At 41.3% G+C, this 27,504-nt stretch overlaps 1 protein-coding gene across 2 annotated transcripts in view; it reads right to left on the reverse strand.

The window, feature by feature from the left end:
* Window positions 1–1,482: 1,482 nt before the first annotated feature.
* LOC132140926 (pappalysin-1-like) overlaps window positions 1,483–27,504 on the reverse strand; it is a 73,734-nt gene continuing 47,712 nt past the window's right edge. Inside the window, exons 15-22 of one of the 2 annotated variants that reach the window (XM_059549999.1) lie at window positions 21,654–21,837; window positions 21,273–21,480; window positions 18,914–19,133; window positions 18,371–18,518; window positions 17,936–18,051; window positions 14,433–14,504; window positions 12,920–13,018; window positions 1,483–2,105 (exon numbers count right to left, since the gene is read on the reverse strand). In XM_059549999.1, coding sequence (XP_059405982.1) covers window positions 2,001–2,105; window positions 12,920–13,018; window positions 14,433–14,504; window positions 17,936–18,051; window positions 18,371–18,518; window positions 18,914–19,133; window positions 21,273–21,480; window positions 21,654–21,837 — 1,152 coding nt within the window. In that variant the 3' untranslated portion in view covers window positions 1,483–2,000. The remainder of the gene's footprint in view (window positions 2,106–12,919; window positions 13,019–14,432; window positions 14,505–17,935; window positions 18,052–18,370; window positions 18,519–18,913; window positions 19,134–21,272; window positions 21,481–21,653; window positions 21,838–27,504) is intronic. The other variant, XM_059550000.1, reaches the window with a different exon arrangement.

Below are 27,504 nucleotides of genomic sequence, written 5' to 3' on the forward strand. Positions count from 1 at the left end.
TATTTTTGTTACAAAATGTCAGATGAAATGGACTGCAGAGGTGGACTGTAAGCCTGAAATGATTTCATCTATTTTATAACTGCTCTTTTACAAATATAATGCTACATTAGACCGAGCTAGCACAAACACCTTAATGCTAAATGCTTATTATATTCACAATGAAACCTAAATTACATTCTTTTGGTCAATACTTTACTCATTTTTCTCATAATTTGGCATTACTTTTGAATGAACACTTGGCTTCTAAAAAAAAAAGTTTTTATCCTGATTGACAAAGGCCCTTTAGCTGGTCTTCATCAGCAAGCAAATGCTGACTGACTGCCCATTTTATTTGAATTATTAATTATGTCTGGTATATGCTGTGTCAGTGTGTATATAATTGTGTTTCTCTTTTAGTCAATCATCTCAGTGTCACTGTCAATCTATTAAAATGATCAGTCTAATATGTTTCATAGTTATAATGCATAGCATTAATGCATTCACTTCCAAAGAATATGTATACTTGAGTTTGGCAATTTATGGGAATGATATGTCTATATAATAACACCAGACAGAGCTAAATTTATACAACTCTTAATTCGTTTCAAAAAGAAATTCTAGAGTCAATATTAATTATCAATCCACACTAAACAGGACAGGAAATACGAATGGAATAGCACTTAATGGATTTGATCTTTCTTAAGTAAAAGATAAATATCAGTTTGATGAAGTAAATTTCACCAAGCATGCAAATGACTTTTTGTTAAACATCCCATCAGGGATCGATTATAAATAAATTATCCATTCAACGTCTTTCTTCATTTACTGATAGAAACATGGGTGTGTGATCCATTTCAATTAGCTGCTAATGATCAGCTCAGATCAGTTGTTAGAAAATGACACAGAACAGAATGAAACCAATATGTCGATTAGTGTGTGAACTTTGACAGCCCTAGGTGGGCAGGGGGGAACCTGTTAGTAGATTTACATGTATAAAGCTATTTGCATGTATATGAATATATATATATATTTTATATATTTCATGTAAAGCTGATAGAACTGCATTTTGACGAGAGGTAAAATCTATGGCAGACTGCACTTGCATTAAACTACAAACTGTCCATAGACAGAATTGGCTGCATGGCCACAGCAGCAAAACTAGCAGCAACAGCTGTGTTAACACAACTTCTTTCACGAGCTCCCTCTCTCTCTGGATCTCTCTAACTCACTGGATCAACACCTCCTCTGATGATTTTTCGGCATCAGATTTGTGCATTTCTTGCTGATATACAGGATTTGGTGATTTAGGGCCAAAGCAGCTGCACTCGTACATCTTCCTATGCACTGTGAAACGTTCCCATCATCCCGTTATGTTTCATACAGGCTCTGAGGTCAGCAGCCAGAATTTTTCTTTTTTTTTTCATAGTGAGTAAGAGCAGCTCAAACATTCAGAGGAGAGCAAGCCATTCGTGTGACACAAATTTGGATTAGATTTTAAGGTCAGGCGTTAAGGGGCATCACGAAAACATCAGAGGTTCTCTCATTCATTGATTCGCTTTAGTTTGGAGCTCTTGATTTGACTCGATTGGAATCATCCCATTTTCTGACTACAGGCAAATATTAACAGCTGCATTTTTCCCTTTCCCCCGTCCTCCTCTGGCTTTACATAAGAACAACATTGCCATGGTTGCGTTTTACAAATAATGATCAATGAAAGCAAACATAAAACAACAAAACTGTCAGCCCAGGCTTGTTTGGGCTTTAGTTTGATGACATCTATGGTTGCTATTGCCAGAAGTCATTCATAAAACTTCCACTTCTTGTCCTTTGCGAAACCTGTTGTTGATGTGTTTGATTGGTTGCTTGTTTTTGAGTGTCATACCCTCTTTAGTTGTTGCTGTTTGATGAGGAAACAAGGGCATGTTGGAGTGCGGTGTGAGTGGAAAGGCCCTCTTATAAGCAGCATGTAGAGAAGAATGGTTTCCCAGCAGGCCCCCTGGGTGCCACAGGGGGTACCAAGCTCAGCCAATGGACCGGTGGCGGACTCCTTTGTTGTTCTCCTGGGCGTCGGGGTCCCGACACGCACAGTCTTCTCGAATGTCACATGACATAGGGAATGGAATAACCTGGCACAGACAAAATATCAAAAGAGGTTGAGTCCAAGAACCTGAAGGTGATAATCATATTCACCATAATACAGCAGTGCTACGATGGCAGAAAAGGTTTCAACACATTTTATTAATTACATTTCAAAGATTCTGATCCAAGGGATTAGGGATAGTTCACCAAAAAATGACCAGTTTTCCACAATTTACTCAACCTCATGCTTGTATGACTTTATTTCTTCTGTGGAACATAAAAGATGACAAAAAAGTTATGATATAGATAAGTCAAAGGCATGAGAGTAGGTAACTGATAGTTGGCGGGAAAACTAGAACAAAGGACACAGGAAAGTGATGAGAAGCAACTAAAAGTCCATGGTAATGAAACTAAAAGAACATAACTGTTACAAAAATCTTTTCTTTCATTCTTTTTTTTTCTTTTCTTTTCTTTATTTACAGGCTAATTTTTTTAATAGTGCAAATGAATAAATGTAAATGTCAGCAGTTAAAAGAATCAACATTTACAAGCTAATTTTTTTAACAGTGCAAATGAATAAATGTAAATGTCAGCATTAAAAGAATGAAAATTTACAAGCTCAATTTTTTTAGTAGTACAAATGAATAAATGTAAATGTCAGCAGTTCAAAGAATGAAAAAGGCAAACAAACCAAGTTTTTTCAAGAACATCACTGAAAACGGTCACAAAAGTCCTTACACTAGACCTTGGTTGATACTGTGGTGAGATGCAATCTATCAAACATCAGTCAAAACTATTCTTACATGTTTGACGAATTTGGGTTGAATGGGTTTAATGATGGCGCTGAACAAAGCACAGCGTGCTCTCATTTTATAAATAACATTATTATCCTTTAATTTAGTTCTAACTGTTCTACCATTTGCGGACAAGAGAATGCGGAACACTGGAGCTGGAACACAAACAAATAAATTTGTCATTTAAAACAACTCCATAAGTACACACAGAATGGAATACATTTTTGAGAATGAGATCCACACCTGCACTTCTATTTGACACTAACAACACAACATGCTCATCTCAGCTTGTTTTTACTTTTGATGTCAAAAGAAAGTGGCATCTTTTCAGTCCCTGTGAGCTATGTATGTATGCGCTGTCAGATCAGTGCAAGCACGCTTGGATCCCTGTGAGTGCAGAGTGAAAAAAGAGGGAACGCAAGAACGTATATGTGTACAGAGGAACAAGGGATCTCTTGTGTTCGGAGCGTTGAGGGAAGGAATGCCCTCTCCTTGCCCTGTGAAATACACAGGCCTTTCCTTTTGGTGTCCCCATCCACTGTAGGGGATTTTCCCAACTGTAAATCTAGTCCATTCATAGTGCCCACAAACTCTGGCTGACAACATTCCCTCCATTGCCACACTCCTCATTACAACCCACCAACACTTCTCCAGTTGTTAAGTGTGCGGGTGTATCTGTGTCTTCAGAATGTTTTCGTTGCCTCAGCCATCCCTGAATTGTTTCCAGGGAAAACAAACAAAACACTGCAAAACAAAAATCTTTTTCGTGAAAAAATACTGTTCATTTTTTCTTTAAGTTTCAACAACAACAGTACAGTTCAAAGACAAAAGTGAACATTTCATCAAAACTGAGTTGTACCAGAAATTAGGCGTTTTAAATCAGGGACTTTCAAACATTTTGATGCTAAGAACCTAGAGTTATTGCAGTTAACTAATATTCAAACCATGAAAAGAAAGAAAGAAAGAATAATAATAAACATGAACTGAATTTAAATTTAAAATAATAATAATAATAATATCAAAAACACTTATTTTTACAATTCTCATTTTCATAATGTTTAACTAAAATAAAACGAAAATAAAATTAATAAAAACTGCAGAGACTGTCACAAACACACCAGGTTCCTCCTCCACACAATCACGACGCACACCCTCACCTGAGTACTAATCACCACCACCTGATCCGCATCACCTTCATCCACCTTAGCACCACAAAAGCCACACACACGCACTCAGTCATTGTCCGGTCACGTTCGCGACAAGATCATTCCTGCGCTAACTATTAGGACTAACTCCTCTTTACCTTCTCTCCAAGGATAACCTCCGAAGTCTCTTCTTCCGTCTTCTCTCCAAGGATTACCTCCAAGATCCTCCCAAAGACCCCATGGTGCGTGTGTGTGGTACCCTCCTTCCCGGCACGGATCCCAGCACCCATCCACTCCTTACTTCCCGCTCCTCTGCTTGTGTCCATTTAATAAACTACATCTTTCATCTGTTACTCCTCTGTCTCCGAGTGATCCATAACAGATGACCGGACCAGCACCGAGAGACACAAGCATGAGCCTCACGGATCCCTTCCAGGAATTAGTAGATGCACTCCGCCGTACACTTATGTCAGCACCTGCATCACCACCACCAGCGAGCACTTCCGCGGATCCTATCATCCCTCCTTCACCTGCCGTGCACGCCAGTCCCATGGCACGGCCAGCGCCCTACTCTGGTTCGGCGGAGGAATACAGCGGATTCTTGCTTCGGTGTTCACTGGTCCTGGAGATGCAACCGCTCTCGTACCCTACGGATCAAGCCAAGGTAACTTTCATTATCTCCTAGTTACAAGGCAAGGCTTTACAATGGGCAGACTCTCTCTGGACCCAGAATAATCCTGTAACCCAGTCATATTCTAGCTTCATCGAACACTTCCGGGAAGTTTTCGGCAAACCTGCCTGGGACTCCTCTATAGGTGAGAGATTATACAACTTGAAACAAGGGAATATGTCTGTCAATGATTATGCCTTGCAGTTCAGGACTCTGGCGGCCTCTAGTGGATGGAACGAACAGGCCCTTCTCACTACCTATCGCCAAGGATTGGAGCCCAGAGTGCGGTTGCATCTCGCTGCATACGAGGATACCATCGGCCTCGAGCGATTCATCCAGCTGTCCATCCGCTTCGCCACTCGTATGCAGTCGTGCTTAGAAGAGCACCAGGGCCAGGCGCATTCCTCCTCTCCGCTCTGTTTCACTACCAGTCTACACCACCTCTATTGAAAGCCCTGTCGTCAACCAATCCATCTCCATACCCCAGTGCTACGCCCCCTTCAGTGATGTTTTCTGCCCGAAGCGGGCCTCCAAGCTGCCTCCACACCGGCCATGGGACTGTGCCATAGATCTGCTGCCGGGTGAACCAGTGCCTAGGGGACGGATCTATCCCCTATCCGTTCCCGAGGAGAAGGCCATGGAGGATTACATCAGGGAGGCGCTGGCTCAAGGATACATCCGCCCATCTACCTCCCCTGCTGCTTCGAGTTTCTTCTTCGTGGCCAAGAAGGATGGAGGTTTGCGGCCATGTATCGACTACAGAGCCCTTAATAAAATTACTCAGAAGTTCGCTATCCTATTCCCCTCGTCCCAGCGGCCCTAGAACATCTCCGTGGTGCCACTGTATTCTCCAAGTTGGACCTCCGCAGCGTGTATAACCTCATCCGGATATGAGAGGGGGACGAGTGGAAGACCGCCTTCATCACCCCTACTGGCCCCTACGAGTACTGCGTGATGCCGTATGGACTAGTAAACGCCCCATCCGTATTCCAGGATTTCATGCATGAGGTGCTCCGGGATTTCCTCCATCAATTCGTCCTAGTGTATATCGATGACATCCTGATATATTCCCGGAGCCAGGCCGAACATCGACGCCGCGTTGCGGAGGTCCTGCAACGCCTGAGGGACTTCCAGCTCTACCTAAAAGCAGAGAAGTGCTCATTCCATCAGCCCTCAGTGCAGTTCCTTGGCTATACCATCGACCGCAGTGGCATCCGGATGGACGAGGGGAAGGTAAGCGCCGTCCGGGATTGGCCCGTTCCTACCACCATCAAGGAACTACAGCGATTCCTGGGCTTCGCAAACTTCTACAGACGATTCATTCAGAACTTTAGTACCATCACCAGTCCTCTAACCAACCTCCTTCGTCAGAAGCCCAAGTCCCTGTCTTGGACTCCAGCCGCCACCGAAGCCTTCCAGGCCCTGAAGCTGGCCTTTACGACCGCCCCACTCCTCGTGCATCCTAACCCAGATCTACCATTCGTCGTGGAGGTGGACGCCTCTACCACCGGAGTGGGTGCGGTCCTGTCTCAGCAGCAGGGGACGCCCAGGCGCCTCCATCCATGTGCCGCCTTCTCCAGGAAGCTCAACCCGGCAGAGGTGAACTACGACATTGGCAACAGGGAGCTACTTGCCATCAAGCTTGCCCTGGAGGAGTGGAGACATTGGCTGGAGGGAGCCAAACACCCCTTTCAAGTTCTCACTGACCATAAAAACCTGGAATACCTTAGGGCAGCCAAGAGACTCAACCCCAGACAAGCCCGCTGGGCGCTATTCTTCACCCGCTTCCAGTTCTCCATCACGTACCGCCCTGGGGCAAAGAATGTCAAGGCCGATGCTCTGTCCAGATGTTACTCACCCGAAGAGAGGTCTGAGAACCCCGAACCCATCCTCCCAGACAAAGTTATTGTTGCCCCTATCACTTGGTCTGCCGAAACCCTACCTCCAGCCGAAACTCCTGCCAACGCTCCGCCGGGTTGCCCACCAGGGCACCAGTACATCCCCAGGACACGTCGCACTCCTCTCATCCACGCCACCCATACATCACTTGGCACTGGTCACCCGGGGGTCAATGAAACCCTCTCGTTGCTACGGGAACGCTTCTGGTTGCCCAACATGGCCTCGGATGTCAGAAGGTACGTGAGTGAATGTAACAGCTGCGCCATGTCCAAGAGTCCTCGCCATCTACCATCTGGCAAACTCCATCCTCTGCCCGTCCCCAACCGCCCGTGGTCACACCTGGGAGTGGATTTCATGACCGACCTTCCTCCCTGTGACAATAACACATGTATTCTGATTGTTGTGGATAGATTTTCTAAAGCATGTCGTCTTCTTCCTCTGAAGGGTCTCCCCACTGCCATGGAAACGGCAGAACTGATGTTTAACCATGTCTTCAGGTACTTCGGCATCCCAGAGGACATAGTGTCGGATCGGGGCCCCCAATTCATCTCCCGGGTATGGAAAGCATTTCACTCCCTCCTAGGTGTGGCCATCAGCCTGTCCTCCGGCTACCATCCGCAGTCCAACGGGCAGACGGAAAGGAAGGTTCAGGAGATCGGACGCTTCCTCCGTACCTTCTGTCACGGCCACTAGAACTCCTGGAACCAATTCCTGGGGTGGGCCGAGTACGCACAGAACTCCCTCCGTCAACCCACCACCGGACTCACACCCTTCCAGTGCGTACTCGGCTACCAGCCACCCCTGTTTCCCTGGTCTGGAGAGCCCTCTGACGTTCCCGCGGTCGACTATTGGTTCCGGGAGAGCGAGAGGGTCTGGGACGCGGCCCATCACCAACTTCTACGGGCGCTCCGTAGACGCAGGACGGCAGCCGACCTTCGCCGTTCCGAGGCCCCCCAGTACCAACCCGGTCAGAAGGTCTGGCTGTCTACCCGGGACATCCGCCTGCGTCTACCCTGCCGCAAGCTTAGTCCCAGATTCATTGGCCCGTTCACTATCACTCAGCAGATCAATCCGGTCACCTACAAACTGCAACTTCCTCCCGAGTACCGGATTCACCCCACATTCCATGTCTCACTCCTGAAACCTCACCATCCTTCTGTTCTTCCCTCCACAGAACCTGGCGAGACGGAAGCCACCCCTCCTCTCCTCCTAGATGACGGCGCAGCCTACTCGGTCAAGGACATCCTGGACTCCCGGCGGCGTGGTGGGCAGCTTGAGTATCTAGTGGACTGGGAAGGCTACGGTCCAGAGGAACGCTCCTGGGTCCCATGCAACGACATCTTGGACCCCTCCTTGCTGGATACCTTCCACTCAAGACACCCCAACCGACCAGCTCCCAGGGGTAGAGGACGCCCACCACGACGTCGGGGTCCCCGGCCCTCAGGAGCGGGCCCTGGGGAGGGGGGTACTGTCACAAACACGCCAGGTTCCTCCTCCACACAATCACGACGCACACCCTCACCTGAGTACTAATCACCACCACCTGATCCGCATCACCTTCATCCACCTTAGCACCACAAAAGCCACACACACGCACTCAGTCATTGTCCGGTCACGTTCGTGACAAGATCATTCCTGCGCTAACTATTAGGACTAACTCCTCTTTACCTTCTCTCCAAGGATAACCTCCGAAGTCTCTTCTTCCGTCTTCTCTCCAAGGATTACCTCCAAGATCCTCCCAAAGACCCCACGGTGCGTGTGTGTGGTACCCTCCTTCCCGGCACGGATCCCAGCACCCATCCACTCCTTACTTCCCGCTCCTCTGCTTGTGTCCATTTAATAAACTACATCTTTCATCTGTTACTCCTCTGTCTCCGAGTGATCCGTAACAGAGACATATTAATAGTAATAAAAATGGCAACTTTTAAAAAAATTATTAACATTTTAACTAAAATGAAAATATGAAAAAAATATATACAAATTAAAACTAATAAAAACTATTATAGTACATCAATGATAATATAAATGCTGCAAAGAAAAATGTTGTTCATTTAAAAGGCATAATTGTACTATGAGTGATGAATATTCAGCACTATATTACAGAGAAAACGTGTTTGTTTGTTTTTTGCAAAAAAAGAAGTACATATTGTTATTGTACCAAAGCCAAAATGAGTGATTAAATTAATATCTTAAAAATATGCATTATTATTTTATGAAATATTAACAATTTTACATTACATTTACATAATTTTTTACTTCTAGAATGGAAATATTAAGCAAGAAAAATATTAAGTTTATACTCAAGATATTGGAGTATGAATTTGTCAAGCTACCATTAATATGCTGTTTGCTTCCAAATAAAGGACTTCTAAACTGACGTTAGGTGACGCCAATGCAGGCAAACTTACTTTTAATGTTCAGTTCATGCCCCTGAGACCATGACATCTGGATAGTATAAATATCATCATTTCACGAGAGTCAGACAAACTCTGACATAAGCTTGAAAGAAGTGAAGTTGAGAAGTCTGCAGGAAGCTTTTGACAGTAAGCTGAGCTGTCAGTGCTCTTTTCCTTCAGCAAACCTTGAAACCGCTGAATGTTCTCACAACATTTCTGTATTGATGTCATTGGGACAGCGGTAGAGGAACTGAGATTCCTCCAGTAGCCTCAGTAGTACTAAAAGAAGATTTGAACAATTGCCTACAACAATGTAACGAAGCTCATTCAAAAATAATTTGATATTGTTTGTTTTTGTCACGTAAAAATGAAGTTTAGATTTCAACTGGTTTTGCTTCAAAACTCAAATTTTACAATGAACATCAAGTGCCAGCCCAACACAGTTTGAGACACAAATATAAATAGGAATTGTCCTCTAAAATATACTCGTATACAGCTGCACATTGTCTTTATAGTTTGACTGTTTGGTTTGTAAATGTCTCTTGAAATTTGACTATAGCCTATAATTCGATGCACAAACAAACCATTTTAGTGAGTTAATGTACTCTGCATTTGGGTTGGATGCACCAGTTGAGATCCTAAAACTGACCTACAACAACTTTCCCAAAATCCCATTTCCATACGACTCCTCTGTGTTCTCTACACAACACAGAGAACAAAAGCAATGTCGTTTCATATATAGGGTGCAATTCTACGTTTCATAAGCTAAGGAGTTATATTGGGGCACATTTTGGATCTGTGTTCAACAGAAATCTGGAGGCCTTTGGTAGAAAATTGTTTAGCGGCACCACTAAACATCAACTGGAAGCAAATTTAGTTCTCCCGTCATGACCTCACCTCTAAAATGGAAGACCTCATCATTACAAGGCATGGATTCAAATCCTGGTCATCCTCAAGTCTAACAAACTAATAGGATGCTTTGTGTCAATGTTGCTTTTCTGTCTGCTCGTAGCACGTCAGAGGCCCCGGTTAGTTTTTCCTAATTGCTCTGTGGGGCTTGTGAGGGCAGTTATCCGCTATTGATGGTGCATTTGGGAGGAAAAGACCTTGGCTGTCAAGAGCTCTGACAAATACAAGCGATGTATACTGTGAGTTACTGCAACACTGGATTGAAGAACATACAGTCCTTCCAAAGAAACAATGAAAACAGCCCACCAAAGACCACCGAAAATGACACAGAGATCCACTGGAAGCCACCTAATTCTGTGCTTACTAAATCCAATAAACCAACCAAATCAAATAGGGGAGGAATGAAAACATTGTCTCTGTGCTGTCTGTTATGACCCGATATGACCCTGACCTACAGTAAGCGTCCTCTTTTAAGGTCATTGTGGAAGATGACATCTTTGCGGCTTCTACTGTACACAAAATAAAACCAAAATACAGGTATCTGCCAAAGAAGGAACAAGTCATAAGAATCCAACAACTTTAACACACAATAAACATGCCATAAACAAGAATATGTTTATTGGGAGGCTCAAATATTATCCCTAAAAATGACACTGCCAGGTCATACTTTGGCAGCTATAACTGTCTGTCATTTTCTCAGACAAGCCTAACTTGACTCTTTCCTAATGTACACAACAATAATAAAAAATAAAAAAAAGTTTTTTGATAGAAATCTCATGTTTACCAAGGCTGCATTTATTTGATCAAAAATACTGTAAAAATTTTACTATTGTGAAATTTAAATACATTTTAACATATTTTAAAACATCATTAGTTCCCTTGATAGAAATGCTGATTTTCCAACAGCCATATACCAAAAAAAATCAAACATACAGCCAAAAAAAAACAAAAAAAAACAACAACATTTATTTGATATAGAGATCCTTTGTAATAACATAAAAGTCTTTTTAAAAGTCTTTCTTAATGCATCGTTGCTGAATCATTTCTGCATTAAAATCTTACTGACCCTAAACTTTTGAACAGTTGTGTAAATTTATGGTCGTTTATGGTCGTAGTTTTACCCGCTAAATCAATCAAATTCATTTGAGCACTCCAAAAAAGAAACAAATAAAATTTTATAAAACTGAATTAATGAAAAAACACCTCCTGAGTAAAGTCTGTTAGTGGTTTAGTTCATTTTTATGATGTCCCTTTTTAATCCCCTACTGTACATTATGAACACTTAAAGAATTTGGGTCATTTGCAAATGCTTCATTTTCTGGTTCATTTGAAGTAAAAGCATCATTTAGCACAATTGTACAGAAACTATACAAAAATACAGTACCCAGCTCACTAAATGAGGATGAAACCATTATTGTTTTGCTTGATCTTGATCTTAAGTTGATGCTAATAAACTGTGTCACCCTCATTGCCAAATTGAGAATATCAGTGCGAACGTATTCTTTTTCAAGGGAAATGTCAACATGTTTTGTTTATGTAATGCTCAAGATCATTGTAGTGTGGATAGTAATTAGTTCACATTGCCATATTGAATGTATTGTAGAAATGTTAGGAACAGTTGTGTTTACTTAGAGTAAACACTTTCAAATGAGTCCTTTCTCTTTTCAGTTAACTGTGAGAAGTGTTTGCCCCAATTCTGATTTGAAATCGCTACAGTTGAAACTTTATTGCATAGTCTAACAGTTTCTTTTAAAAAGCCAGATAAAAAGGCTTGCAATGTCACAAATCGTTCCTGTACACATACTAAATAATCATTTAAATAATCAAATAAACAACCCTTTCATTAGTACATTTTTCTGAAAATCACGCTCTTCACAGAAATCTCTAAAAAGCTTGTCTGCAGCCAAGAGAGGTGGAGCTCAACTGTGGACGCAATAGCCATTACATAATGAAAGCGTTTACATTATTACTCCCTAAAACTCTTTAAAATGACACGACAAAGATGAAAATTAAGCATTTATTGGCTTCTCTAAATACAAAAATTACACTGGGCAGACGCACTTACCCTGTGGCGAAGCAATTTACACAATTATTTGCTTTTGGCAGCAACCTTTCAGAATTCATAGAAGAATGCTGTCAAATTTCTTTGGTTCTAAACTTACAAAGAAAGTCAAACTCCTTGTTTACAGCCACTTATTAGCACAATTCAGGCCTGACAATGAATCGGCCAGCAGCTCAGCTTCTGAGGGGAGGAGGATGTGCAGTTAGTTTTATTATTTGCTTGGGTAATCCTCTGCCGTGACAAAGCAAAACGTCCCCTGAGTTTATAGGTTTCTATATGATTTACAGCCGTATTTAAATGTCAAGAGTCCAGCTCCAACTGCCGTTTCTAGACCTTTCACAACAAGTTGTGTACTCTGCCGGGAAATGCGTCATCACACATGCCAACTTTTTTGTTTTGGCACCACACCGTGGGTAGAGCGATCCAGTGTGCTTCCAGAGTTCGCTGTTGTAACTTTGTAGAAGTTACTTCATTCTTTGTCTGTCAAAAGAGAAGTTCACTTTCTCTGGTAGCCAGGAAAACTTGCTCAAGGAAAAAGCAAGGGAGGATCAAGTGAAAGAGGATGACAAGTCCACTGGAAAAAGAGCAGTACACAAGCGTGCAGAAAAAGCCTTTCTAGGGCTATTTACCATCCTCACGGATCTTTCTCTTTGTTGGAAAGTGAGGTGAACGTCCATATGGAAATGCTATATGCAACCGTTTGTTGCCATGGCTTTGGAAAAACACCCAAACATATATGTGCGTGCTACATCTACAATGTCTACAATGCATTGTGGGTAGGGTTCAGAGAGTTTCCCCCGCTTCTGTGGGTGTCCTTAAAAGTTTCCTCTCCAAGGAGATAATTATTACAATGCAAGACGTATTACTCTGTCTGAATCTGTAGTAACAGTGCAGATTATACAGCTTTTTACTCTGCTTATTTACCAGTAATTGAAGTGTAAACGAGGAATTTGACTAATTAAACGTCATAAGAATAAAAAACATACCTTTTTGGTTTTAACAGTAGAATGGCAGCAGTCTCCACCATCGTAGTTGCAGAACGCTCGGTTGTTGATGGCATCGCAGTAATTATCACCCATGAACGGCTAATGAAAAACAGATAAAACGGCTCTGTAATATGAAATAACTGAATTTATAAACACACAGACAACATCAGTAATATAATGCTATAAAAATGAACTCTTCTTGTGGTTCTTCTTGCGGTTCATTGTCAAACAATAATGAGTTCCCCCATAAACCCCAACAATAAATTCATGTAAAACCAGAAAGCAAGAAATAAAGAGACAGCCATTCACACTTGCATACATCCGCAACTGTGTAAAAATAGACACACAGACTTGAGTCTGTTGCAATTATTTTGCCCTGGAAAAATTGAGTTAGTATTCCCGAGCTTGTAGATGGTGGAGGCCGCTTTTAATGGGGAAACCGAAGCCCTATTAAACTTATATGTGTCTCCCTTGGGAGTTACTACACATTTCCATCTTGACAGCCACAAAAGGTTGCCCAACACACCTGTGACCTTTTCCAGTTTGAAATCATCTCTCTGGCCCGACCCAAAAGCTTTCAGAGGGCTGCTAATTACCACCCATTGAAACTGGGTCATGATGAGCTTGGTTCAAGAGTCTGCAGCTCTGGCCCAAATAAAAAATGGACCGGTCATCTTACTGCCACAGCAAGACTTGTTATAAATGAGAGAGAGGTGCAGATGAATCGCACTTTCAGAACAGAGTCACATGTGCTTTGAAGAAATGATGTTTCTTCAAAGAGCAATATACAGTACATGTCAAAATGTCAGTTCAGTCTTTGCGGTGGCAAATTATTTTTCAACAGCTCTTTCTTCAAGAAGACACAGTAGCAGTTTTTTTTATTATTTTTTTATTCTCACTCACTATGATTTGAGGAAGTTGGGAACCTGATACCCTCTAAATGAGGTTTCCAGGTTCGTCTATAACGCAAAAAGAAAACAAACTGCCCTTAAAAACAAAGGTGGTAACAAATCCCACTTGTCTGCTGTTGTTGGCCCTGTTAAACCTGACTCAGATTAGGCTAGACTGGCCCGAAGAGAAAAGGAGAGGAAGACACTAAGCACAGCATGTTTATTTATGTATTAGACTTCAAAGAGCGTGAGAAGATGGCAGAAACAACTGTTCAAGGTCAGGCTACAGAGAACAGACCTCCATGACTGCATAGAGCTTAAAGCTATGGCTAGGAGATTACCCTGAAACTATAACTATCAGCGGAATAATGTTGTTATCATGCAAACTTACAGTGGGAGTTCAGATATGGTGAACAGAAAATTAACTGAATCATTCAAAATGATTTAAAACAAAAAATACATCAAATTAAGTTAAATAATAGATAAACAGAAATTTTATAATAAAATGAATAAAAAAATTATTTTGAAAACATAAATAGCAGAAAAATTAATTAATAAAAAAATAAGATAATTATATATATATATATATATATATATGTAAAAATATGTGAGGTAGGGCTTACCTCGCATCCCTTAATACAGTGGAGGGCCTCTGGATTAGGATACCACTTTAGTCCCATGGTGCACACAATATTCTGTGTGAGAGAAAATATCAGAATAAAAAACATTTAAATTGCAGTGTTAACAATACAGTTCCATTAGAGTGTATTAACAAAACAAATAGCATGCAGTCACTGTATGGGTTTTTGAGCAACATTGTAAAAAATGGACCGGTTCTTTCCGTCTTTGCCCCAACCTGACAGGCCAGTGTTCCCTTCTGCAAAATCTCAGCCCGACTATCCATCTCAACTGCAAGGACGGACACAGCATAAGTCTTTGCCTATCTGCTTTTTACTTCTTAGGCCCAAAATGTAAAAAGATTTTTCAAAGTTAAAATAAAACTACGATCATCTGAGTATGTCTTACAAGAAAATACTACTTCAGTCTTTCTACTTCAAAATGTCATTTTTAATTCTATGTGGTACTTGCCATTTATTTGTAATTAATTGTGAAAAGTATTTATTTCAGAGGGAAATAGTTTCTACACCATTTTCATTCAGTTAAATTGACAAGAAAATGTATGTGAAGCTTGCCTAAACAAAACTCAATAAATGGATAGCTCCTATACAGCTGTAGAGGTGTTCTGAGCATTTTTAGTGTGTTTCTATGGTGTTCTTTGTGTTTGCTTACATGTTAGACCTCAAAGTCTCTGTAATATTCTGATTGCTACAAGTAAGTTTAAGGGGTTTATTTGAACCCTTTTATTATCCAGCAAACCAAAATCCTGAGAGAAAACAAAACTAAGCCTAGTCTCCCTCAAAAATACTCATGATTTGAGGTATCACGGCTCAGGACGAGTTACACACTAAGGTTCAGCACATAGGGTCAAGGGTTTGTTTAAATCCTTAGCAAGAATCGCTTATAAGCCTTCAGGCTGGCAACGATTTCATTTTGAATGTGGAGAACCTTTGCTCTGTTTGTTGACAGATTTCTTTGCCTAACACACAGAACACAAACAAATAAAATCCTCTATGAGCCCAGTGTTCCGGTGGTGATGCTTAAATCAGCTAGGAATCAGTGAACGAGCTCGGCTTGAAGGATTACAGTCTTAAGAGCTTGGCTAAGTAAGAGACTCATTAAACTCCAGGAGTGCTACCCAGCTCCCATCCCTGCTGAGGAGAGCAAAAAGGGGGTGGCAGACCTCGGCGGCTCGGCCTCCTGGGTTAGCACAGGTAGAGAGGATGTTTGGAGAGGTGAAATGACGCGGTCTGGGGGAACTCCAGATGCGATGAGGAATGGAAAGGCTGAGCATAAACAGAACATTTCCAAGAAAGCAGGCCTTGGCCTTGCTGGCCAACTGTGACCATCCACACACATACACACACGCTTAGTATTCAGTGTCACACCAAGGACCCAAGCGGCTTGTTTACTCAAGGCCTAATTTAAACCGTCTGCTCCTGAACTTGTGCTTGTTTTTATAGTTTCTCCGCAGGCCTGAGCTGCACGAGTGCAACCTGCCTTCTATTAAATAGACTTTTATACTATCTGTATCAGAGACTGTTTTAAGGCCTTTCGTATTTTCCGTCCTATACGGTCAAGGCACGACATTTCCTGTTGGCTTCCAACCTTGTACGCACCACACATCGGCTGATTTATGGAAAACCAGATGCATACAGACAGCAGGATGTTTTCTTCCAAGTCTCTGCATTTGAATGCTATCAATAAAATTGACAGAAATAAATGGCACTCCAACAAATTCCATGAAGAAACTCCAAGGACCTTATTGAGTCAATCCCCTTGCGAGGCTGATTTATCCTAGAAAAATCCTATGATATGGAGAATTAGGCCTGAAGAAAACTATAAGCAGTGCTCTCGGATGCAGGCGGTAGATTTGTTTGTGCTTCCTAACTGCAGCTTAAACAATCAGGTTAAGAACCACATGGCACGGACCATAATGAAAAAGCATGAAAGGCACCACCACACCAAAGGACGTCCACAATAGTACAGAGGAGGAAATGCAAATATGGAATGAATAATCCAGACAACCTCATAACCACTGGCGGGCATGACGTCACCCAAAAATGTCATTCAGTAGTCCATATATAAATGAATGACATAGTAAATGCGGAAATGGATATTCCTTGAGACCTGTCTGGCCTCTGTGACCCTAGCCGCAGCTATTGATATACTGTCATATGAAATCACTAGTTTCCACAAAGATACAGAAGAATAAGCCACACTTTTGACTCTTTCCATGAGTTTTAAAGAGTCACAGGCTGTTTTGTGGTTGGCATCTGTCAGTAGGACACAAAGCAAAGACCTTACTTTTGAGATAAAATCACTTGTTTCTCATCTTGCAGACTTAAAGGACTGTGAAAGGAAGTGCTGGTGAAAGAAAAGACATTCAAATGCTACAACCCAACCCAATATAACAATGGTTTAAACAGTCACCATGTTGTCATGGCAAAGGTTTTGCATTCTTTGGTCTTCACTGACCACAGTTTGAGGGGAGGAGAATACCATTCGGTTTGCTGTTCTAGTCTGTGACTCTCTCAGGAAATATGAAAAGGAAATATGCGTTATTACTGTCTCAAGCTTTTGTTTGTGTCTACTACGTATTTTGTGACAAAAGCTTCCTGAGAGGAAGTGCTTGAGTATTGGCAATGTCCAAACATCAATGCAACCACATCGTCATGCTGTTATTGTACAGATGAAATGTTTGTTTGTGGGTCTGACAATTATTTGCTTTGGAGCAGAACCTGCATCTTGTGTTTCTTTCACCTTCCTCTAGTCATGCTCCTCTGGGGTATTCCAGACATACCCAGATAAGTTTAAGGATAAGGAAAAGGAGAACCTCAACCTGCATATCTGGTAAAAGATAAGTAAAAGACAAAACAAAAAAACCTCCCAGATGCATTTTTAGAACCGATAACCATGACAAAGAAAATTTTGGGTTAACAAATGGAGAGTTTGGGGTTTATGTGACGGTAAGTTAACCCTGCTTTCTAAGGCACAGGGGAAAGGGCAAATGTCACCAATACGAATGAGTGTGTGTGTGTGGTCCAGTGTATTTCAGTCACGTAAACATAAAGATACATTGGACTTTATAACAGCCTAGAGCAAAAATGTATCATTCCCATTTTTGTTGTTAATGATCAATCTGATCATTAATCGTTAAGTAACAACTGCGGACTTCTCTGGTGTGTTTATGTCTTAAGGTGTTTATTTTTACTACTTTTAGTGCTTAGGTTACAACCCTTTGCTGAACTGTTACACAGAAGATTATTTCTGAGAAGTTATGTCATAATCATGTGTTAAAAAGCACCACATGGTGTTAAATATAGGTACTCAATGTTTGAAGGTTCAGCTTGTACTATGACCAGGTCTCAAACATTTACCCAACAAATCCAGTGTAACATTAATCAAAAATATGGAAAAGTTTAGAATATGAGATAAAACTAAGACGACAAACCATTTATAATAGTAAAGTGAGCCCACCCAAATCTTCCCATGTTTGGGCTCTCACCTTAACTTTGGGTGGGTTCCACCAGTGGTCTTTCATCACAGCTGCAACGCTCGTGTTGTTGGGCAGGAGGACCACACTGCTGCTAGCCTCTCTACACGCCACCTCACACTCCTTTCCTGTTGGGCATCACAGACAGGTGTTATTCATGACAATGATATATTGGCATCTGCTTCAGGGCAAATTTCTGCCCCACAAAAACAAGACACATTAACTATATATTTAGTCACAATTGAGTTATTACCAAAAATCAGCTCTTCAATACAATGCAACATATTTGTATTAAAAAAAATCTCTGATTATGAGAGAATTTTAAATCTAATTGAAAAACTGTTGTTGTAGTTGCACCGGCCCTTGTGGCAATGTTGAGAATGCAGTGCATACTTGTGTGTGCAGTGTGTTTTGGGCCTAAGAAGTAAAAAGCAGATAGGCAGAGACCTATGCCGTGTCCGTCCTTGCAGTTGAGATGGATAGTCGGGCTGAGATTTTGAGGAAGGGAACACTGGCCTGTCAGGTTGGGGCAAAGACGGAAAGAACCGGTCCAGTTACCGTCCTTTCTGCATCGGATCACGTTGTTTGAAGGACCCTGGAAAAAAGGCCAACATATCTATTAATCATCATTAAGGAAGCTCACTAACCATCAACACTTGGCAAAAAACAAAAAAAAAACATATGTGGTTGAATGTAAGGGTGGAGGCCAAGGATGGGCATGGCCTTATGGTTAAGTTGTCCATTTTATGCATTAGAAGCTGTTTAACTGACAAATGAAACAAAGCACATGTAGAATGCAAGATCAGTCTACCAGTCAAGCTGCTGATGAATAGCCAGAGGGATGACGCAGAGCAATCGTGATGCTTAAAAGTGAGTGATAGGGTGCGCATGATGAATGGAAAGCGCTGTAGGCAGTAATGGGAGTTGATGGACCGAGATGTCGATGGTGGAAAAAAAAAACAAGGAGAGGAAAGAGAGAACACGACAGACCTGCTTGCAGCGGCTGTGCTGTCTCACCGTGTGGTTAGCCCTGTTGCAGTCGATCCAGCAGTCGCTGTTGAACTGAAAGCCATTTGTGCACTTGTAGGTACCGTGGAAAATGGGAGGAGGCGGCTCACATGTGACTGCCACACACTCACCCGACTGCCAGGTTCCATCCTCCGTACACTGCCGCTTAAACGCACGCCTGTGGAACATCACAGGCACTGACCTGCAACACGTTCATTAAAGGGTTACTCCAACGCAAAATGAACATTTTGTCATTAATCACTTACCCCCATGTCGTTCCAAACCCGTAAAAGCTTCAATCATATTCTTTTGGATGAAAACAGGGAGGCTTGAGACTGTCCCATAGCCTGGATAGTAAATAACAGCGTAAAGGTCCAGGAAAGTATGAAGAGCATCGTCAGAATAGTCCATCTGACATCAGTGATTCAACCATAACGTTATGAAGTGACGAGAATGCTTTCTGTACATGAAGAAAACAAAAATAATGACTTAATTCAACAATTCCTCTCCTCTGTGTCTCTCCAAAGCAGTGTAGTGTCATTTTGGCAATTCTGAGTTGTACACAGGTGGTGTACGGTCTACTGTATCACAAGGATACGTATTTTATATGTATTTACGCTTTGGTTTGAAAGCAAACCGTGCATCCGCGGAGCGGCTGACCCAGAAGAGTGTACACTGTCTGCATACAGCTCATAATTGCCAAAATGACACTACACTGATTTGGAGAGACACAGAGGAGAGGAATTGTTAAATAAAGTCATTATTTTTGTTTTCTTCATGTACAAAAAGTATTCTAATTGCTTCATAATGTTACGGTTGAATCACTGATGGCAGATGGACTATTCTGACAATGCTTTTCATACTTTCCTGGACTTTGACACTGTTATTTATTTGGCAGGCTATGGGACAGTCTCAAGCCTACCGGTTTTAATCCAAAATATCTTAAATTGTGTTCCGAAGACGAACAAAGCTTTTACGGGTTTGGAACAGCATGGGGGTAAGTGAATAATGACAAAATTTTCATTTTGGGATGGAGTATCCCTTTAAGACAATGAGAGAGAGATAGTATTTAAATACATGGAAGGCTTGAATACACTGTACCAGTTTTGCCCAGATTTTTGCCCAGATTTCCAGTATGAAAGAGTCCCAGTCGGCTGATTTTGGGTTGTTGGAGTTGACAGATTTCACAGAAAATGATGAATGAATGTATGAAGGGGCCAGATTTGTAGCTTCAGTCTATGATTACATCCAGTGTGTTTGTGAGTGTGTTGCATTTGTACAACTTTAAAAGTCAGGTATTTGTGATCTTCAAGTGTATGATACCTAGGACCAGTTTCAGAGACAGGGTTTAGCCTAAACCAGAATTAGGCCATAGTTCATAGTTCAAACGTGCCTTAGAAAAAAACATAACTGGTGTGCATCTTGAGACAAAACAAAGGCAATGAAATATTTTAAGATCAGTCAGTGACAGTTTCTTTCAGCTGAAACAGTTCAGACTTGCACTTTAGTCTAGGACTAGGCTTAAGCCTTGTCTGTGAAACCGGGGGCTAGTGTTTTTAAATCCAGATTTGAAAAATTGTGTAGTGTATTCCAGCCTTAAAACTGCTTTTAATAATTGGCTGTTCTAAGAATAAAAGGTTCATGGACCACCCATAGTAAGGACCATCTGATGAATACTGCACTCAAAACTGGCAAGCACTGTCCAAAATGACAAGCTTGAATCTGATTAGCTGCCTTTCCACAACTTCTGGGAGTCAGGGTGAGTCAGATTATCACCAAATAAATATCCATCCATTTTCCAAACTGCTTGTCGTACATAGGTCGCAGGCCAAGTAGATATCCCAAGCAGAATATAAAAAGACTGTATATTGCCCTTTTCTGAATTACATAAAATATTTGATTTACATTTACATTTGAACGCACAGAAATTCTGATCAAAGTCCCATTTTCGTTCATTTTGAGTTAAATGATATATTAAAACCAAACTGTGGTTGGTTTCTTTACATGTTGGTAACACAGACGCTTCCTGTATAAATGGGTTGTTTTTGGCCAGAATAATCTAAATTTGACATTTAAAGTGGATCAGATTTACGACTATAGTCAAATGTCTGGCTACGCGTGGCTACTTGAGTAATTGACCAACAGGGTAAATAATGTCTACAAAATTATCCAAGCTTTCAAACAACTGATACAGCCCTGAGTATTCATTTGCCAAAACATAATTAACTAAATCTGCAATGCAGTAAACAAAGAGGACGATACAGTTCCGAACACGGAACTCATTAAAGTTAAGTAATGTAAGTCATAATTATGCATTTACGTCTGTTTAGTGGAGTCTCACCTCTTGGGCTTGTCTATGTGGGGCACATGGTAGCCAGGCTTGCACTTGTACTTGCAGAAAGACCCAACTTTAAGGCCTGTGGCATTGCAGCGTTTGGTCTGCAGGACAGCATTGGGTACAGGAGGAGGGACCGGACAGCGCAGCTCACACAGAGCCTCGGGGAAGGACCACATGCCATCCTCCATACACGTCAGCACGTTATTACTTCCTGTGGAGACAAAAGGACAAAGAAACAGGACAAGCTGACTTCAGATCTGAAGTGAACCTACTTCAGTTTGCATTGTTTTTTGTAGTTGCTGTCAATACCACATTTGGCATTTACAGGGCTGACCTCTCAATCCCAAGGGCCTTTAGTTTTAAGATGTGTCAGGGTCTACCCACCCATTAACTGAGCCGGCTCCCGGCACTGAAAAGTGCACTTCTTGCCGTAGGTGGTTCCTTCAGAGAACTCAAAGATAGCCGGGTGCACGTGGTACTTGTCAGGCCGCCCGCAGTCCACAGGTTCACAGGTCACCTGCTTGTTCCATTTCCCATCAGCGCAGGTGAGGGTCAGCGTGGATTCAGACTGTTAAGGAGGAAAAAAACAAAAGCAAAAGTTCAAAACATGGGAAAAGAACATTTTATTTTCTCTAGGTCAATTCACTGCAACCGCAACAATCTGTCAGACCAGACCATATCAAATAAAACACTGTTTCAATAACACTATATAGACGAAAAATACAACTAAATGAAATGAAATGTATTTATGTACCGTATCTCTTGAAAGGAAGCAGTTGGAAGCTAACAGTCTGAGTGGGTGATAATAAAGGGCTCGGGTACCGCATATAAAGCTCTCAGAACTGAAGACAGAGTGAGTTTGACCTGTGTGATGTCTCCAAAGACATCTGTGCTAATAGCAGAGACACAAACCACACACGTGCCGACCCCCCATAAGAACAAAACAACGAAGCTTTCTGTTGAATCACTGCCATGACATAATGTGACTTGTGTTTCATTAGTGATTTGAAACTGATTTTCTTTTGGAAAACCCTGAACGAGTCCAAGTGCGCCAAGCCCAGTTCAGTGAAAATGAGACTGACGAAGCAGATCCTCATTTTCACATGAGAGTAAAGTTACAAATTGTCACGAATTCATGATTGTTCATACACTTACGGTAAATTACAATAACCTTGGTGCTGAACACTAACATTTATAACGAACTAGCTGGTGTTTTTAAGGTAATGTTTACAGTAATAGCAGTATTTCCCGCTCCTATTATACATCCATAGGTAATTTTGGTTGATTTATTACAAAAAGGACAAATTAATTTATTCCAGCATGAGAACAATCCCGGTCATAGAAAGTACGAATCCTTCCTCTAACCAAAATAGACACTGCATATTTCAAAAGGTGCATGAGAACATGATAAAAAAGTAGTAAAAAGTGAGAGTCCTTACTCTCTCTTTCTCTCTCTCCTCACTCTGTCAAAAACCAGTCCAACAATGAAGACTATTCAGCCTATAGTTTATTTGGACTATTTAGTTGTCTCTTGAGTAATATGCAGGGACATTTAAAGACCTGTTATTGACTCAACACATAAATCACTGCTTTTATTAACACAAATCCCTTACTGTGCCTGCAAACAACCAACGAATCAAACTGTACTGTGTACAAAGCAGGAATAACAGTCATGAATTTGTCACCAGCAGCACAACACTGCATTCTTCTAATAGTTCCTCAATGAATCTTCAAATGTGTGAACCATAAAGAAAATTTGTGCTTTTACTGCACGACAGCAAATTTAAGACTTTTCTTAGCCAAAAAAATGATTGTGATCTAACATGGTGTGTGGGTTATGAGACCGTTGTAATTTTTGTGTGTGGTATTAAGCATTAAGTAAAAAGTGATGTTTAAAATAAACCATACCCAGTGGCTTGGACACAGGCAGTAGGTGGGCTTAGAGTCCAGACTGTTTTAATGAAGCACAGAGTAAAACATGCACTTCTGCACAGATTTCTCCTTTTGTTTATGACAACTGATGAAAGCTGGTTGGTTCCAAAAAAAAAAAAAAAAGATGTCAGCTATGTTTATTGAAACAATTTCTGAGAAGCCAATAGTTTTTGCTGGCAAGGCACAGATTATTGTGGCAAATGTTCTTTAACTTGCATACTCAAAACAAAATATCAAGATGTACGAACAGCATTTCTGTTGCTGCTTTACTGTGACCCAGGCCATCTTTTTTTTTTTCTCTCTCATCTCTTTTCTCTTTATTTGAAATTGCAGATTTAAATGGGCTGGAATGTGGTGAGCTTATCTAATGTTCTGTACCCTCTCAGGAAATGTACCAGCACCTAAAACTGAGCAAAGCAGCGGGAAGCATTTGAAATGCAATCCAGACACAGTTACAAAACAGTTTTGCCCCCTTCTTTCCCTCTTCCTTTTCTTGCGCTGAAGCTCTTATTGAAAACAGCTCACTATGGAAGTGTGAGCCTTGAATATTTGAGGTGAAAATATGAAAAAAATATAATGAGAAAAAAAGCAGAAGATGTAAAACCAGAGTAAGCACCACAATAAAGTAAGCAAAGCAAAACAAAAAAGCAAACAAGAGCTAAGTAGAGCCAAAAGTTAAACTAAGCAAAACAAAAGGAAAACTAAGGTAAGCCAAGTAAGAAAAGCAAACAAAAGCTAAGTAGAGCCAAAAGTTAAACTAAGCAAAACAAAAGGAAAACTAAGCAAAAAAATAAAAGACAAAATCAAAACTGTTAAAACAAGCTAAGCTAAATAAATGAGGCAAAACTAAAATAAACTCAGTGAAGCAAAAGTTTAAACTAAATAAAGAAAAACAAACAAAAATATCAAAACAATAAAATGAAACACAATTAAAGACAAAATAACAACAAAAACAGACAAAAAGAAGTAAAGAAAAAGCTAAACTGAGCATAAATCAATAAGACAAAAATAGCAAACAAAAAGAAATTAAGCAAAATCTAAAAGTAAAAACAAAAAAAAACAACAACAAAGCAAAGCTAAACTGAGCACAAGACAAAAAGGATAAAACTAAATTAGGTAAAAGCAAAAGCTAAACGTAAACTAAACAAAATGAAGAGTAACTCAACTGTTTATGAAAAAGTCTCTATTTGAGTTCTTCATGTGAGGGCCGCAATGTAATAAAAGACCTCATATCACTGGCTCAATAAAATCCCAAACAGAACAGTAGTCACAATCTACTCAACATCTCCCCCTAGGGTCAGAGAGACCGCCGTCTGTGTAATAACAATGCCAAAGAGCGTGTTAGTCCACATACCTGGCTTCTTTATACTACAGAAGTACATAAAAGTGTCATCTAACTTTCCCTGCCCAGACATCCCTGGCTCTCTCAAAGCCATTTCAAAGCTCAATGGCAGCTTAGACACGAGGTTTATTAGCCGGCACTGGCTGCATTACAGGAACAGTAAAAGAAATGACCACAGTCACATGGGCTGTGTGGGACGAAAAGGAAAACAAACTGTTGTGGTTGAACAGAAGAAACACACACATGCAGGGGGCTGTTTAAATGCCCACCTGTACGGTACGTAATCCGTGCCGCAGGCACAAACGAAAACATAAACACACGCTGCTCCTGCTTGGAAGTTATATCATGACGGGTCGTTTCTTCTGGTGAACACAGGGGAAGGGGACTGCCGTCACACCGGGGGGTGGCAAGTTGCGGAGGGGGGAAGAGGGGCGTCTGCGTGCGGAGTTTCCTTCTTTTAAAACTTTACAGCTGCTGATTCCTCCTCCACTGAGTATTTAACTACCACTGACTACTGTGCCTAATTCAACACAGATGCGTCTGTTGGCTTTCTTCTACACCCCAGCACCATCCTGTGTTTCTCTCTCCGCGCACTCACACGCGCACGCACGAATACATTGTAACACACGTAAGCAACACGCTCGACACACACGTAGGCACACACACACACACACACACACACACACACACAAACAGGCATAAGCGCTAGAAAAAAGAAGAGGAGAAAACGGGGGGTAAAGCAAACCCCGAACTCTCCGCTTCCCACTGCTCTGTTGAAATCTTGTTTGCCTAACAGTGATTTCAGGACATGCTCTGCTTTCAATAACACCTTGGCAAAAACAAGCGGCCGGCAGCCAGAAAGCTGCGGACACAAAGACATGACAATGTAGTGGTGCTTGTTGCTGTAGTTATCTGCTCCCAAAACTGTCCTCCGTTCCTGATGGGTTGCGAGATTATAACCCTCGATGCTTGGCTTGGCCCACAGCCTTATTAACACACATTTATCTCTGTCTGTAACAGCTCCTAATGTTTTTTTTTATAGGACCATATTGGCACCCTCTCCATGATGTTACGGTAACAGGTTAATGATGAACTGGCTAATTTGTCTCTGACTAGAGCCTTTAGGAACACACATTATGAGCTCCCTGGAGATGGCTGATAAGCTGTAATGACTGTGCTGGGATCAGCACTTTCGCTCTGTAAAGATACGAGGGCTCCCTCGCACTGCGTCATCAGCTCTCCTGCTCACACGCAAGCGAGACTTGGAAATCCATCACGCCAGTTTCTTTTTTAACCTTTAGATGGTCTCATTTTTTGTAGAGTAAACTCTGGAGCTGTCAAACAAATGCACATTTACAATCCCTTGCATTTTTATATATATATATATATATATATATATTATTCAATCTACTGTACACACTCACACACAGATTCTATCTATCTAAACCTGTTGTGTTGCTATCATTAAAACAAAAACTAAACCAACTATTAAAAAACATTTTTCATTAACTGAAATAAAGCTGGAATAAAATATAAATATTAGATGAAAAAATAACTGAAACATAAATTTCAGAAAATCTGAAATATTGTTTTTGCAACTAACTGAAATAAAATATGTTTAAGTACTAAAACTGAAATAAAAGTCAAGTTAAATAGATAAATGTAAAGAATAAAACAAAAAAGGACAAAAGCACATAACAAAATTATTAATACTTGAACTAAAATGAAAATAAAAATATTTTCAAATATTAAAAATACAAGCTAATTTAAAATATTGATAAATATTATGATTGTACATAATACTAAAATTACATTGCATTAAATGGGCCTGTTTTAAAGACAACACCAAATACTAAACAATATCACAAAACAATGAGGTTTAAACACAGTGTGTGACTGTGGGTGCATTTTAAACAGATAAGTGATGGTTAAAGGAGGGGAATGTTGTTTCAGAATTCAGTATTTCAGTTTATTACAATTTTACATTGCTGTGCTATAAATGTAGCACTACTACAGTTTGGGTAACAGTCGTGGCCATCTTTATGCAAACTCTGCCCTCTTACCTTTCATAACCGGACCAGACATCTTCCCAATGGCCCCCGAAGCCCCCAACCCCGGACCCCAATGTGCACCACTGTTAAATAAGCCTAGCCCTCCCAAAAGCAGAGAAAAACTGTCTGCTGCCTTTCCTTCCAAATGCGTAATAACTCACAGGCCAAGCTTCTCAGTCGACTGCGGCTGCTGGCAGAAACCCACCCAACATACAGTAGAGCCCAAGTGCTTACAAAGAACACACAGCACTTTCTCGTCTTTTCTGTTTTTACGTTTGCATTTTCCCTTTTCTTTCTTCCCCTTGTTCTCCTTCTGTCAATATCACAAGAGAACAAGCGCTGGAAAACAGAGCAGAGTTGTTTTTGAAAGACCAGAGCTGCAAATGGCCCAAAACGGTCTTTGTGAATGGGTGGGGTGAAGGATGGCCAAGGGCTTGTGGAGTTATTACAGCGCCAAGCCCTTGGCCAGGTGGAGTGGGATAAAGGATTGCCATTGCCACCACTGGCTTTTTGTGTGGGGGACCGGGGTCAATGGGTTGCAGTAAACGCTGCTCGTTGCTTAGCAAGGGTGTACTGGGCCGGTGCCGCTGATCCGTGGCTGTGCCTTAAACTGAGTCCTCTGGGAGTGCGGTGGCGGCTGAGCATGGTGCTCCACTGTTTTGAAGTCAAATAGACTCGAACAAATTGCATCCTGACCGACTACACTCGGACACTTTCTTCACACATTCAAGCAGCGGTGAACCAGAAAATGCAAGCGCAATTAACAGATGTGTATGGCACACATACGCAAGACACAAACACGTACGCATGTAGACACAGCTACCAGACAGAGCCCTGGGAATGGACGCCACTGTTCTGTTTCATACTTTATGACATTAAAGGACAAAAACATTTAACTAGTGAACTGTTC

The sequence above is a fragment of the Carassius carassius genome, chromosome 5 (assembly GCF_963082965.1).
Source record: "Carassius carassius chromosome 5, fCarCar2.1, whole genome shotgun sequence".
Lineage (NCBI taxonomy): Eukaryota > Metazoa > Chordata > Actinopteri > Cypriniformes > Cyprinidae > Carassius > Carassius carassius.